The following is a 12,708-nucleotide window of genomic DNA, read 5'->3' on the forward strand; positions in this document are numbered from 1 at the left end:
TGTACTATGAATCTTGTCATTTGGCAAAAGAAAGAAAATCAACGTAGAAGGCACGCCGGTGTTTTAAGAGATATCTCCAATAAATTACACCATCCCTTATAGTTTTTCTCTATATAATCATCTAATTGTTTTATAACATACCAATTTTTTCATAAAAGGGTTGTTTTGGTAATATAAACTCAATAATTGTATTTGTAATATTATCAACTTTTTGGAGCAATGAATTTCGATAACGCTTATAATTCTTCTAGGGATCCCATTCCCGGCTTTAATATGAGTCGCGTTCAAGGTGTAGAGAATTTTAAACGAAACGAACACTTTTTATACCTTAAACAGGAATTTGATCCTGATCACGCTTCAAATGATCCAAATTCTAACCCCAAATCATCTAATTTCAACTCCAAAACATCTAAAACACCTAACTTCACTAGTGGATCCGAGAAGTTCTCAAAGGTTAGACAATATATTCAGGAGAATAAGGATTTGAAATCAATTGCTAGAGGCAACAAAGCAACCAAATTGGCCTTTCTTGGCGTATCTGTTGTTTTCTGTATTGCCTGCTCTATTGGACTCTACTGGTGATTTTTCCCACCAATTTAATTATTTGGCTCAAGAATTATATTTTATCGCACCAACTTTCTGATTTAAAATATTAATTTTTTTATAATTTATGTATTATGAATGTATAGTAATATAAAACAGTTAAAATTACATTACAGGTTTTTGATTAAATCTTTAATTAAGGAGAGAGTGTGTGGGTTTTGCTCATTGTGTCCAACGAATTCCGGTATGACGACTCCAAACTTTTGATATTCATTTCTTAACTTGTTGAGCTGAAATTCATAGGAAACACTCCCAGCGGTTTCCTCAACTGTAGTCAATTCTCCAAAAGGTTCCTCAATCAACAATTGGACGAAATTGTATAAAAATATCTTAACCAATTCATAGAGTGAATTAATGTCCTCAACCTCCTCAAACTGATCTACGATATTTTTAACCTTGTTCATGGTGTAGAAGACGTTAACGATTGAGTAGAGTCTAAAATAGGCGAGAAGTTTAATGGGCGTTAAGTGTATCTTTGGGATCCCGAAATTCTTCAAATCGTTCTTTAAAAACTTGTACACGTGAGAGGCTTCACAAGTGTTTTCAGTCACTGATGAGAAATCCAAATAATAATCATTATCCTTGGAAATCACTATTGTATTACCCTCCAATAACACACTAAAATATACCGCCACCTTCACAGGCACCTTTATTAACCTAGATTCTCTTTTATCAGAATCCTTTCTATCGTATTCACCTGAATTGTATTTTTCCTGTGACTCAGTCATATTATATCTCATAGTGTTGGATTCGCTCAGTTTCGAACATGTTGAGAAGTAATTAGTGTTTAATTGTAACTGTGAGAGTATATTGTAGAGGTTACACAGTGAATAGGGCTCGAATTTCTTCCGTTTCAAAATATTTGCGTAACCTGAAACACAATTATTTGGTATACTTCCGTATACTAAAAGCTTCGTAAAGAACTCGTTTGTACTTGAAATTTCATCCTTTAAGTTATTTTCAGATCCGCTTTCCAACAGATTTAATAACGACTCGCCAATTGAATTTATATTATACATTAACACGTTCAATATATCTTTAGTACACATTAATTTTTCCATAACATTCTCCGAACTATTAACATTATCACTGTTAATCGAGTTATTTGAGTTACTCGAATTATGTGGGTTCGTAGAGTTGATGGAATTGTTGATAATTTGCAGTGTTTTGAATTTATAGTCGATGAAGGATTTAGTTAATTTGTTAATTCCAGGTAGCAGTAGACGTTTTATGAGTTCGTTTGGAAGACTGCACTTAATTGGTATGATTTCATCGTTGATATCGACCGTAATAATTTTATTGGTTTTTAGTCTATAAAATTCATCTATGGTATTGGAGCTAAGGTTAAAAAGAGGCAACAGGGGACCTACAAACTTACCGACCATACTCATTGATAAATTCCTCATATCTCCAAATGTCTTATTAAAGACCATAAACCTCATCTCACTACCCTTACACATCTTCAATGTGAAAAATCCACCCAAACTGAATCCATAATAATTTATCTTCATTCCATCCTCTGCACTATCACTTAAGCTGGCAACATTAGTATTTCTGTCACTACTAAGGTTGTTATTATTACCATTACCATCAGAGATGTTATAATGGTTAAGAATATGATTGATCAGGAAACTGTTATTTCTAGTGATGTTCGTGATTTTGGGTAGACCAATAGAATTGGCTACAGAGGTATAATTAAAGAGTATTATTGAGTTTCCAGCTTCAACTAAGGTTGGTATCTCAGATTGAAATGCATGAAACTCATAACACGCGGCATTAGGTCCAGCATACACCAATACGTTCTTCACTCCTCTATACCCATCCATTACCTTACAATATATATCCGAACCAAATAATAAACTAATAGTGTCGGTATTACTCGATCTTGGTATCAATTTACTGTTAATTTTTTCACGTTGTAGTGAGTTGAGAAAATTACTGTGTGGAATGAACAGTGTGTCAATAACTTCACCAGTTAATTTATTGGCAACAATTCTGTTATGCACAGCTTTGAATTTATAAATCAGTAGTGATCTAAGAAAGGTTAAATTCCCGAAAGCGTAGTTTGGATGGGAAAAGAAATGTGATATAAAACCTCTGGAATGTTCTTTCATGCCTTCCAAACTTAATACGTTACAAATATTGAACAGGTTATTTGAGTGTGACACAATTTGCTCAAAGAACGTTAAGTCTGGAAACTCAATTAAAACTTGCATTACATGTTGATCATTCACTAATTTGCTATTCTCGGAATGGACCAGTGAGAGAAAATTTATGTAAATTTCACTTGGTAATTCTCTAGTCAGCTTTTCTACGCTAACATCCTTAGCGTTGGGATCTTTGACGTTATTGAAATCGTTGTAAATATCAATGTGGACTAAATTATCAATGTCAATACCTTTTGGTCTTACAAGTTCGTTTGAGAGTAAGATCAAAAGTTTCCTGAGACTATTATACAGATTTGAAAGTTCGGGTCCAAGCTTTGAGTTGTAAACATTAACTGATAAATAAAGTGCTGAATACAACGAATAAACTTCATTCACCAATTCCCTTAATTCAGAAACTTTCCAATGCTTTGGTCTGTCGTATTGTACGTTAAACTCAGAGCCTAGTCTTTTGAATAGCTCAGAGTAGTTGCTACAGATCATTCCGTTATAGCTTGCCAGGTATCCATTTAATATAAACGACAATGATATTGGCACCAATTGTAGTTGAATGAACCTTGAAACTAGAAAATAGAACAAAATGACTATATTCATTAGAACACATATCCATTTTGACCTTTTGTATGCAAATTTATTGATAAAAAATAGGTTTCCGATTTTTATCAAAAATTTAAATAATTCTATTAATTTGAATCTCTCCATTTGTTTAATTCTATTCTACAAAAGTTTGAATTATAAATTAACTTTTTAAACTACGTTAACATATTACTACATTAATAATTATTAGAGATTCTATACACATTACACCATCAAGTTGATGGGGAATTATTATTTCAATTTTACTCGGAAATCAAACTTTTATTTAATTCTATCGCATTTAATAAATTTGTTTAATTGATTTCTTCTGAAAATGAGACTTTCTTGACAATGTGTTAGCATTTCTAAAACATGGACATTATTCATGATCCTATCATTAAGGTATTTTTCCTACACATTTATATAAATTATTTTATTAAACATTTATTATATTCTTACACCTCTATCGCATTTATTTACATATATAATGAATTAATAAATATTTAAGGAGAGGAACATATTGGTCAATTTCCCAGAACTGGTGGAAAAACTTAATTTGTCACTTAAAGAACCTTCAAAGGCGTCAGAACATGTAAAAGCTTTTGAATCTAAAGCTTTTGAGGTTAATTTCACAATTAAACTTTTTTCACAAAACTTTCAGATTTACTTAAACGCTGGGCAGTCTGTGGAATGGTTAAATAAACAAGAAAGTTCCGGATTTTTGAATGTAATTTCCAAATCAATACATTAACTTTTAGGAATCTCTGTTATCTTCTTTTAGAATTTCATCGTTACTGATCATTGAACGTTATAATGAACTGAATTATAACATTCTAAAGTATATATATTAATATTAATATTGTATAGGGGATTACTGTATTTATGTGTGTTAGGACGTGATATTGGTAAAACTGTTGTATCAATTGCCTCAAACACTGAAATTACTAATGATATCTGTGATATTATTATTGAAGTTATTAATCCATTACTCGAACTATACGACAACTTCCCATTCGTATCTTCTCTTACAAACTATTTATTATACCTTACGGTAATTAATATTATTAGGAATTGAAGAGGAATTTATTAATATCGTTTTCAAAGTTACCAGTTACTGCCAAATTATCGAATTGCTTACAACCGATAATACAATATGTAATTTCAGATATAATAAAGAATCCTTGGAACACGTAATAAATTATTCAAATTATTAATATTTAGACAACTGTATGACTTATTTGTGCTCTTAACCATCGATGAAGATAATTTATATGATATCAGCCATTATCCAATTGCAAAGGTTTCAATTATTCTAATATTAGTCATCCATTAGATTATTCCATTTAGTATTATAATTTATAGTTTTTAATGAATGAGTTGATGGAGTGTGAGATTAAAAATGGGATGATAAGCAAGCAATTACATACGGTAAAAAATGTCGTAAATGGAGAAACTGTATTGAAATCTTTTGATAGTATTATTGGAATAATTAAGATAATTACAAATTGTATTTTCAATTGTGATTTGTCATTGGTTTCAAACTTTTGTAACATATTTCTAATACCAAATTTAAAATATTTAATTGGTGAACGATTACCAACAACACGTTTAAACACAAGGCAGTCATTATTAACCCATTATATCCTAAAGCTTTTATTTAGCATCATGAAAATCAATGATGAGGTAAATTATTATCTTTATACATGTTCAGATGTTGGACGAGTTATGTAATGGTTTCTATATATTCGATTTATTACTTGTGCCTTTAAAAGAGTTCGAACCAAACATCTACATCTTATCATCAGCTCTCGAATGTATGTTTTCACTTAATATTATTTTTTAGTAATTTGCTATATACTATTGAATCCGTCAACTAGTGATAAATATTGTAATATATTAATTGAAGAATTTAATCCATCCACTCTCATCAACAATATTAATACTCATGAATCGAGTTTCAAACTATCAAATATCACTAATGGTTTGAAGTCAAGTATGGTTAATGGCGTAAAATCAAACATGGTTAATGGTGTCAACAACACGTATATTAATGGTATTGGTAAAACTCATATGAGAGAAGTTGATAGTGATGTGAAATTCTACAATGAAATAGTTGATGTGGAAAAATATATGCTAAAGATGTATAGTTGGTATTTCAAATTCATTTCAACTTTATTATACCTATCAAATACTAATTTTAATTTAAAGGTAATTCTTTCTATAGTTATTTATTCTTCAATAGTATAAAAATTTCATTAATTATAAACATTTTAATAGTATAATTTTTAGGAATATGTTGATGATAAGTTATTGAGTCATGATTTGGTAACAAAAGTAACGGTGAACAATGTTATAATATTAACATTGTATCCAAAAGATAAAATTGATTCTAACATTATTAATCAGCTGTTACAGATGATTGATGTAGTGCCGTCAATGAGTAGTAATGTAGCAAATGGAGTCATAAATAGCATAGTACTAACATTGGTCAAGAGAGTAGAACTGGTCAATATTAATTATGAAAATGTTTACAAGATAATTCAATTGTTAATGTTCACTTATAATAATCCATCAAGTGATCCTCAAGATCATGTGGACATGATCCATCCAGTAGAAGTAGTATCCTCAAACATTGTGAAATTAATAATAACCATGATATCGCATAGTTTTAAAAGCTTTCTTAAATTCAATTCAATAATTGATGATAATTTAATGTTACTAGTATTAAAATGTATGAAAACAGAGTCGAAGATGGAAAAGGTAATTCATCTACAAACTTATAATTTATAGGAAACTTACATTGAAACATCAATATACAAGAGTTATACACAGTTAATAAACTTGTGTATATATAATAACATGTTAAAGTATAATAGTAGGCAATTTTTCCGACTACTGTTCTTTTACAATTATGTTATTTTAAATGATAATCAAAGAAATGATTCAATTGATTTAATTAAATATATTAACAATATTCATTTGGATGATTTATTCAACATTGAATATGATAATGTGGATATTACCAATGTCCAGTTGGACATTAAGAATATTGGAGTTCGAGACTCTATGTCACATTTTGTAGAAGATTCATCGTATTTTGAAACTAACATGAATGAAGAATTATCGGTAATTTTAAATCTTTGATTATTATTTTTAGCTGATTATAAATTTGGAAATTGTTGACAAGTTATTATTATACCTTTCACCTCTTTATTCCATCCATTTCATTCACTACTATAAGTAACAATATCACTCAATAATAATTATTTTAGTGAGAGGAAGAAAAGGAATGTTAATAGTGAATACTGGGCAGGCTTAATAAAAGGTTACAAATTAACATATGAACAATTTAATGTCATTAATGAAAAAGAAATTATTAAACGTCTAAAGCAATTTGATAACGGTGAGTTATTATTTTTTAAAGATGTTTAGCTGTATTTGTTGATGATTCGAATTATTTTAAATTAATTTCAACTGAAATCTTACGAAGCAACGTATTTTTACATTTAAATACATGTTATTAGTTGTATGAAGATGTTCAAATTAATACTTCATACATTGTTTCATTATACTTGAGGTAACTCAACTAAATTGTCAATTTAATTTCAGGTTGTTGAATAATGTGATGGAGAGGGATGAAGGGATAAAAGATAAGTTAAAGAATCCAAATTTTACAAGAAATTTGATTAAACTAACTGCAAATCATAATATATTTGATAATCATCTCACAGTCAAACTCTTTCAATTTTTCATACAATTATTAAAATATGATAACCAACTCATTGTAATTTTAACTCTATTTATAATTCATTTTACAGGTTGAATCAATGGATATTATTATAATTTATGATATCATCACAAAGTATCTTCATAGATTATTATTTATATTAAAATCTAATGAGTTATACTATGTGATATATATTTAATTAACTACTCGTAACCTCTTTTAAACACTATACCCTTAACTATAGCATTCACTATATTTAAAATTATCTGATGTGTAGTTTTCTACAAATGATATTTGGGGAAATGGCGAATGAGTTTAACATTGAAAATATAATATCAAATGACAATATTCAGAAATTATTGCTGTATGCAAGTGAATTTCTGTTATTAATTACTGAGCAGATTGGGTTAGTGAAGTTTTCAGAAACTTATGAAATACAAATGTTTTTCGTCGATATTTGCATTAAAAAGTTTATAAACGATGAGTTGATTAGTGGATTAATTAACATTTTGAATGTCATCCACTTTTATAATCACATTCACGTCATTTCCACTGCTGAAACTGTTTCCAGTGATTCAAGTTATCAAGTTGGCAAGGTCATCACAAGCATTGTCATTAACATAATGTACATTCTAATTAGCATAATAAGGATTGAGGATTATAAATTCTTGATAGTTAATAACTTGCTGAAGAATGAAAACACTGTTATTCTCACCATTATCATCCATGAAATTAAACTCAATGATTCTAAACAAAAGTTTCAACTTCAACTACTCAATCATAAAATTCAACCAATTGTGAAGAGTGACAGCATACAGCGTGTGATTTTGTTTAATTATATATCATTTATTACGAATTTGCAAGACATTTTTGACGACCCCAATTTCGACCCACGAACACTAGTTTTATGTTTAACAAATCATGAAATATATTTGATAAATTCTGAAGATACCAGTGTAATTCATAACTACGCTAGAGCGGAGGTGAAATTATTCAATATAAACAAGGGACTTTTCTACCTGCTTTTACATGAAAATGATTATTTATTATTCTTTATAAATAATAATAATCATCCCATAACCATTTCTGACGCACAAGAATTGGTTCTTGAACATACTCCAACCTCAACGAAATCTCTAAACAACAAGAAACAAATCACAACTAAACCTACTCCTAATACCGTTAGTTGTGTTAATACATTTGATGGTATAATGTGTGAGTATGAGGATAAATTATCAATTTTAATTGAGGAAGACGATTGGATTGCTGTATATAATGTGAATGTGGAATATTTAATTAAATACATTTACCCTGAACTTGTTGAGGATAAGATTATTTTAACTAATTTTCTAATACCTAAATATGAATTGAAGGAGAAACCTCCTGTAATTGACCCTCTGGTTCTAGTAAAACAACTTGTTATAAATAATATTAACAAGGTCAGTTTAATAAGATTTTACAATTTTTTAGGTTGAATTCAATGTAAACAATTATACTGTGAGTCTAAGTGACAAGGAATCACCTGATGTTGTTGATCTAAACTTGATTAATTTTTACAATTTCGAATCATTTAAAAATTTATTGTACAATAAATTGTACAAGACAAATAATATTTGGAAACGATTATTAATAGATCATCAAGATTAATTTTAATTTAATTTTTATTTATATATTATACACACTACTACTATAAGTTATCAGATGTGTGGTTGAGTAGATTATGTTTATTGAATTATTTAATGAGAAATTGGTCAATGGGTCTTTAAATCCTTTGCAAAGAGTTACCTCAGGTTGTGGTTAATTATTTTGTTGCTTGTTTTCGACCAATATCAAAATGCGTTCCACATTTTAATACCGGTTGTTGGTCAATGATGAAGATAATGAATCTTATATTCAATTAGGTAGCCTTCAGAATAAAATGCTAGGAAGATCATAAATAGCGCTCCTATGTATTGTGGTATCAATACCAGGTCACCTCCTAAATTAGCTCCTACCATACCTGGAAATCCTAAGGCCAATAGGCATTCATGACACATGTAGAATATAATGGATAGGAAAGTAGACATCTTAGGTTGATTGATGATTGAATGGGATATGGCGGATTCTCTGTAATGCAAACAGTAAATAAATATGGCAGCTAGAAAAATTTTGATGACCATTAGAAGATCAAAGGCGTGCCAAAAAATACCAGAACCTTGGCCTAAGCTATCGGAGGCCCATTTACACATTGGAGACCTAATATCGCCCCAAGTTGAAAAAGATCTTCTTAGTGCGGCAACTATGACAGGTGGAAATATGGTGGCAATTAGAAGTACCATTTCAATCTTATCAATGAGATAGAATGGTACAATCATACCAGGCGCAATACCAGGATAAATTGAATAGACAAGTCCCATGCCGACAACTATCATTAGAAATGGTGAGGTGGCTTCTGGGTTTAAACTGCCTGAGAATCCAAATGCATGGACGTGTTTCAGATCACCAGTAGAAATATTATTTCCAGCAAAGTGGCCGTATCCTATGCTCCATACCATGGCCGCCACAAAGGAGATTATTATTGCAACCACAATATCAATCCCTACAAGTAGGAAATCACTGTTCCACTTCCTCCTGTTACCAAATATCAGAGTACTTACGTAGTGTATGAATGAGGTCAGCGCTGGAAATGAGTTCTCACCAACAATATATACAGGTATATAGTAGAAGTCAACAGAATACAACAGCACCATGTTGATACCAAACACAAATCCTGATATTGCAATAACAAAGTAGAATGTAGTTAGATGACCATAATCTCCACCCATCAGGTAAACAACCAGTAATATTACATAGGTTAGAAAGTTTAACCACTGAGAGATAATTGAAGGAACAATGATCCATTTGAACTTAGAGGTTCTGTCTTCGGGTTTGGGAGGGTTGAAGTCTCCGCCGGTGCCTACGTAGATAATTTTTTTGTAATAGACATCCCATATGTTACCCAATGCCATGCTGGGTAGACACCAAAGTTCCAATGAACTAGCCATTCTTCTAACAAACACACTGAATAGATTCTCAGGTAACTGGAATCTAATGAGTGCATATGGAGCAGAACTATATGAAAGTCTAATGTTAAGCATCATAGCAAGTCCAGCAAGTACATACGCAGCAATAAGTAATGGACAGTCACCCTTATTTTCACCATCTCCCTGCTGACCACTACAGTGTGTACACTGTTTTGGCATCTAATGCTGTTTCAGTTGCTGAGTGTTAATGGTATATTGATTATATCTACTAGCTTATGTGTCTTGTTCCTTATATTGTCTAAAACGCCCTAGTGTTATTACTATATTACAGAAATATTACTTAAAATCACAGTATCCATCAGAACAAACATTAACGTTATCATAATAAAAACCATGAAGGAAAACCAACCAACGAATTAGATACTCGACAAATAATAAGAAACAAATAAAAAGTTCCACGGGGTCATTCCTTCTGTAGGCCAATGTTGGGGATCGTGCCGCTTGTACTCAATTAGGTAGCCTTCAGAATATGGTGCCAGTAGTACCATAAGGAATGCACCTACAAGCTGGATTGGTAAAATAACATCTTCATCACTGGCTATTCCAGGAAATCCTACAGCCAGTGATATTTCATGACACATATAAAATATAATAGATAGTGCAGTGGACATTTTGGGTTGATTAATGATAGCACGGGATATTGCAGAGTCTCTATAATGAAGTGAGTATACAAATATGATTGCTAGGATGATCATTAGAATGACAAAAACATCACATAAATGCCAAGTAGGCATACCAGATTTACCAGATTGCCAAGTCATTAGTTTACCACCAATACAGCAATAATTCTGATAATTAGTGGACTTTTCATTTGTAGATGTATAGTGGAAGTCGTTGAGATTATATTTGACATTAGTGATGGAGGAGGCAGTTAGAGTACCACTATTGAATGTGAGAGTTCCTGTGATACCACCAGACAGATCGAGACGAGTGTTGGTTCCTGAGAGGGTCAGACTTTCATTAGGTTCAGTGCCACTTCCTGTGGATTTGGATTTGGTGCCAGGCTTGAGTTCTAGATTGAGGTTGGTAGGTTTACCATTATTATTGGCATTGAGATCAGTATCATTGAGATTGAGTTCCTTCTTATCGGTAGTACCTGGACCAATAATCACACTTCCAAGGCCAAGACCTTCTTTTTTAAGGCCACTGCCGGTGAAGAGTAGGTCATGATCTTTTTTGAGAGCAGTTTCTACAGTACCACCACTAATAGGTGTGACTTTCTTGGTGGTGGTTATTGAACCATTGGCCTTGAGGGTATTACTAGTACCGTTGAGAGTGATTGTAACTTCTGCCAGCTTTAGTTTGAGGTTGATGTTGGCAGAAGTTTGGTCTTTGATCTGATTGATGGAAGCAGTTTGACCACTAACATCTAATGTGACCTCTTGAACAACAGTACCACTATCTTTCAGTGTTAGAGTATGACTACTTTCAAGTTGAGTGAGGTTAATGGTGGCTTGGGTAATAGGATCTGATTCAGTGGCTGTGCCGAACGGATTATGACTTCCACCCCAATTACCCAACCATACAAATGGACCCAAATCATGTTTCTTTAGCAGAGCTACAATCACTGGTGGGACAGCTGTGGCTATTAGGAGTATCATATCAATCCTATCAACTAAATAGAATGGTACGATCATACCAGGTGCAATGGCTGGATATATCATGTAAACTAGACCCATACCTACTATGATCATGAGGACGGGAGAAAAATTATGCCATCTATTACTGTCATACCTACATGAACCAGCATTTTTGGCAGAATAATGAGTATGTGTTGGAAAACCACCTTTATGATTATGACCATCAGCTGCTGTAGGATAATTAGTGCAAGCAACTTCATCAGAGGAATAGGATAACTGGTTCCCAGTGGGATTGAGAGTGAGTCTATTGCACTTAGTACCTGAGCCACCAGTTGGCTTGAACTTTATGGTCCATATCAGAGCTGCAGTGAATGAGATCATGATTGCAGCTATAATATCCACAAAAACTACAATGTAATCTGAGTTCCATTTCCTTCTGTTACCAAACATGAGTGTGGTTAAATAATGAACAACTGAAGTAAACAATGGAAAAGAGTTTTCACCAACCATATACCAAGTAATAGTACCATCATCATCCTGTGCATATACCAACACCATTTCAATACCGAAATTGAATCCAGAAAATGCGATGATCCAATAATGGGCAGTTAGATGACCCTGTTCACCACCCATCAAATATACTATTAGAAGTATGACATAAGTGAGGAAGTCTATCCACATACAAAGAATGGATGGCCAGGTAATTATAGACTCCTTATCTACACCAGAACGTATTCGGAGCTGATCCATAATGTTTCCAATAACAATACTTGGCAGACACCAAAGTTCCAATGAACTAGACATCCTTCTAACAAATATACTAAAAAGATCCTCAGGCAACTTAAATCTAATGAGCGCATATGGAGCTGAACTATAACATAGCCTAATATTAAGCATCATAGAAAACCCTGCAAAAATGAATGCAGCTGTCTTCAAAGGATCTTCCTGAGCACCCATTGTTGCGATATCAACCTAGTTATACGATACCAGGGGTG

The 12,708-nt window shown here is 32.0% G+C and overlaps 5 protein-coding genes across 5 annotated transcripts, besides 22 other annotated features; 2 read left to right on the top strand and 3 right to left on the bottom strand.

Moving 5' to 3' along the window:
- Nucleotides 1-219: 219 nt before the first annotated feature.
- On the top strand, nucleotides 220-582 carry TA04220 (uncharacterized protein; the record flags this gene model as incomplete). Its single annotated transcript, XM_949971.1, has 1 exon — nucleotides 220-582. The coding sequence occupies one exon, from the start codon at nucleotides 220-222 to the stop codon at nucleotides 580-582; it is 363 nt and encodes a 120-aa protein (XP_955064.1).
- Nucleotides 520-576: a sequence feature (1 probable transmembrane helix predicted for TA04220 by TMHMM2.0 at aa 101-119).
- Nucleotides 583-713: 131 nt separating the features above from the next.
- On the bottom strand, nucleotides 714-3,470 carry TA04225 (uncharacterized protein; the record flags this gene model as incomplete). Its single annotated transcript, XM_949972.1, has 1 exon — nucleotides 714-3,470. One exon carries the CDS (start codon nucleotides 3,468-3,470, stop codon nucleotides 714-716), a length of 2,757 nt encoding a protein of 918 aa, XP_955065.1.
- Nucleotides 3,318-3,377: a sequence feature (1 probable transmembrane helix predicted for TA04225 by TMHMM2.0 at aa 32-51).
- Nucleotides 3,327-3,470: a sequence feature (Signal anchor predicted for TA04225 by SignalP 2.0 HMM (Signal peptide probability 0.005, signal anchor probability 0.813) with cleavage site probability 0.001 between residues 48 and 49).
- Nucleotides 3,471-3,716: 246 nt separating this feature from the next.
- TA04230 (uncharacterized protein) lies at nucleotides 3,717-8,718 on the top strand (the record flags this gene model as incomplete). The annotated part of the gene is made up of 19 exons (XM_949973.1): nucleotides 3,717-3,746; nucleotides 3,853-4,071; nucleotides 4,103-4,182; nucleotides 4,212-4,395; nucleotides 4,422-4,534; nucleotides 4,566-4,644; nucleotides 4,707-5,027; nucleotides 5,056-5,158; nucleotides 5,188-5,552; nucleotides 5,634-6,104; nucleotides 6,135-6,470; nucleotides 6,502-6,584; nucleotides 6,617-6,747; nucleotides 6,777-6,838; nucleotides 6,869-6,921; nucleotides 6,954-7,128; nucleotides 7,163-7,206; nucleotides 7,349-8,510; nucleotides 8,542-8,718. The coding sequence occupies 19 exons, from the start codon at nucleotides 3,717-3,719 to the stop codon at nucleotides 8,716-8,718; spliced, it is 4,188 nt and encodes a 1,395-aa protein (XP_955066.1).
- A 218-nt stretch (nucleotides 8,719-8,936) lies between these two features.
- TA04235 (Tpr-related protein family member, putative) lies at nucleotides 8,937-10,292 on the bottom strand (the record flags this gene model as incomplete). Its single annotated transcript, XM_949974.1, has 1 exon — nucleotides 8,937-10,292. The coding sequence occupies one exon, from the start codon at nucleotides 10,290-10,292 to the stop codon at nucleotides 8,937-8,939; it is 1,356 nt and encodes a 451-aa protein (XP_955067.1).
- Nucleotides 8,967-9,035: a sequence feature (10 probable transmembrane helices predicted for TA04235 by TMHMM2.0 at aa 21-43, 115-137, 149-171, 176-198, 211-233, 265-287, 300-322, 345-367, 388-410 and 420-442).
- Nucleotides 9,063-9,131: a sequence feature (10 probable transmembrane helices predicted for TA04235 by TMHMM2.0 at aa 21-43, 115-137, 149-171, 176-198, 211-233, 265-287, 300-322, 345-367, 388-410 and 420-442).
- Nucleotides 9,192-9,260: a sequence feature (10 probable transmembrane helices predicted for TA04235 by TMHMM2.0 at aa 21-43, 115-137, 149-171, 176-198, 211-233, 265-287, 300-322, 345-367, 388-410 and 420-442).
- Nucleotides 9,327-9,395: a sequence feature (10 probable transmembrane helices predicted for TA04235 by TMHMM2.0 at aa 21-43, 115-137, 149-171, 176-198, 211-233, 265-287, 300-322, 345-367, 388-410 and 420-442).
- Nucleotides 9,432-9,500: a sequence feature (10 probable transmembrane helices predicted for TA04235 by TMHMM2.0 at aa 21-43, 115-137, 149-171, 176-198, 211-233, 265-287, 300-322, 345-367, 388-410 and 420-442).
- Nucleotides 9,594-9,662: a sequence feature (10 probable transmembrane helices predicted for TA04235 by TMHMM2.0 at aa 21-43, 115-137, 149-171, 176-198, 211-233, 265-287, 300-322, 345-367, 388-410 and 420-442).
- Nucleotides 9,699-9,767: a sequence feature (10 probable transmembrane helices predicted for TA04235 by TMHMM2.0 at aa 21-43, 115-137, 149-171, 176-198, 211-233, 265-287, 300-322, 345-367, 388-410 and 420-442).
- Nucleotides 9,780-9,848: a sequence feature (10 probable transmembrane helices predicted for TA04235 by TMHMM2.0 at aa 21-43, 115-137, 149-171, 176-198, 211-233, 265-287, 300-322, 345-367, 388-410 and 420-442).
- Nucleotides 9,882-9,950: a sequence feature (10 probable transmembrane helices predicted for TA04235 by TMHMM2.0 at aa 21-43, 115-137, 149-171, 176-198, 211-233, 265-287, 300-322, 345-367, 388-410 and 420-442).
- Nucleotides 10,164-10,232: a sequence feature (10 probable transmembrane helices predicted for TA04235 by TMHMM2.0 at aa 21-43, 115-137, 149-171, 176-198, 211-233, 265-287, 300-322, 345-367, 388-410 and 420-442).
- A 197-nt stretch (nucleotides 10,293-10,489) lies between the features above and the next one.
- On the bottom strand, nucleotides 10,490-12,670 carry TA04240 (Tpr-related protein family member, putative; the record flags this gene model as incomplete). Its single annotated transcript, XM_949975.1, has 1 exon — nucleotides 10,490-12,670. The coding sequence occupies one exon, from the start codon at nucleotides 12,668-12,670 to the stop codon at nucleotides 10,490-10,492; it is 2,181 nt and encodes a 726-aa protein (XP_955068.1).
- Nucleotides 10,586-10,654: a sequence feature (9 probable transmembrane helices predicted for TA04240 by TMHMM2.0 at aa 10-29, 84-106, 116-138, 145-167, 182-204, 276-298, 603-625, 646-668 and 673-695).
- Nucleotides 10,667-10,735: a sequence feature (9 probable transmembrane helices predicted for TA04240 by TMHMM2.0 at aa 10-29, 84-106, 116-138, 145-167, 182-204, 276-298, 603-625, 646-668 and 673-695).
- Nucleotides 10,796-10,864: a sequence feature (9 probable transmembrane helices predicted for TA04240 by TMHMM2.0 at aa 10-29, 84-106, 116-138, 145-167, 182-204, 276-298, 603-625, 646-668 and 673-695).
- Nucleotides 11,777-11,845: a sequence feature (9 probable transmembrane helices predicted for TA04240 by TMHMM2.0 at aa 10-29, 84-106, 116-138, 145-167, 182-204, 276-298, 603-625, 646-668 and 673-695).
- Nucleotides 12,059-12,127: a sequence feature (9 probable transmembrane helices predicted for TA04240 by TMHMM2.0 at aa 10-29, 84-106, 116-138, 145-167, 182-204, 276-298, 603-625, 646-668 and 673-695).
- Nucleotides 12,170-12,238: a sequence feature (9 probable transmembrane helices predicted for TA04240 by TMHMM2.0 at aa 10-29, 84-106, 116-138, 145-167, 182-204, 276-298, 603-625, 646-668 and 673-695).
- Nucleotides 12,257-12,325: a sequence feature (9 probable transmembrane helices predicted for TA04240 by TMHMM2.0 at aa 10-29, 84-106, 116-138, 145-167, 182-204, 276-298, 603-625, 646-668 and 673-695).
- Nucleotides 12,353-12,421: a sequence feature (9 probable transmembrane helices predicted for TA04240 by TMHMM2.0 at aa 10-29, 84-106, 116-138, 145-167, 182-204, 276-298, 603-625, 646-668 and 673-695).
- Nucleotides 12,584-12,643: a sequence feature (9 probable transmembrane helices predicted for TA04240 by TMHMM2.0 at aa 10-29, 84-106, 116-138, 145-167, 182-204, 276-298, 603-625, 646-668 and 673-695).
- Nucleotides 12,671-12,708: the final 38 nt, after the last annotated feature.

The sequence above is a fragment of the Theileria annulata genome, chromosome 3 (genome assembly GCF_000003225.4).
Source record: "Theileria annulata chromosome 3, complete sequence, *** SEQUENCING IN PROGRESS ***".
In the NCBI taxonomy this organism is placed as follows: Eukaryota; Apicomplexa; class Aconoidasida; order Piroplasmida; family Theileriidae; genus Theileria; species Theileria annulata.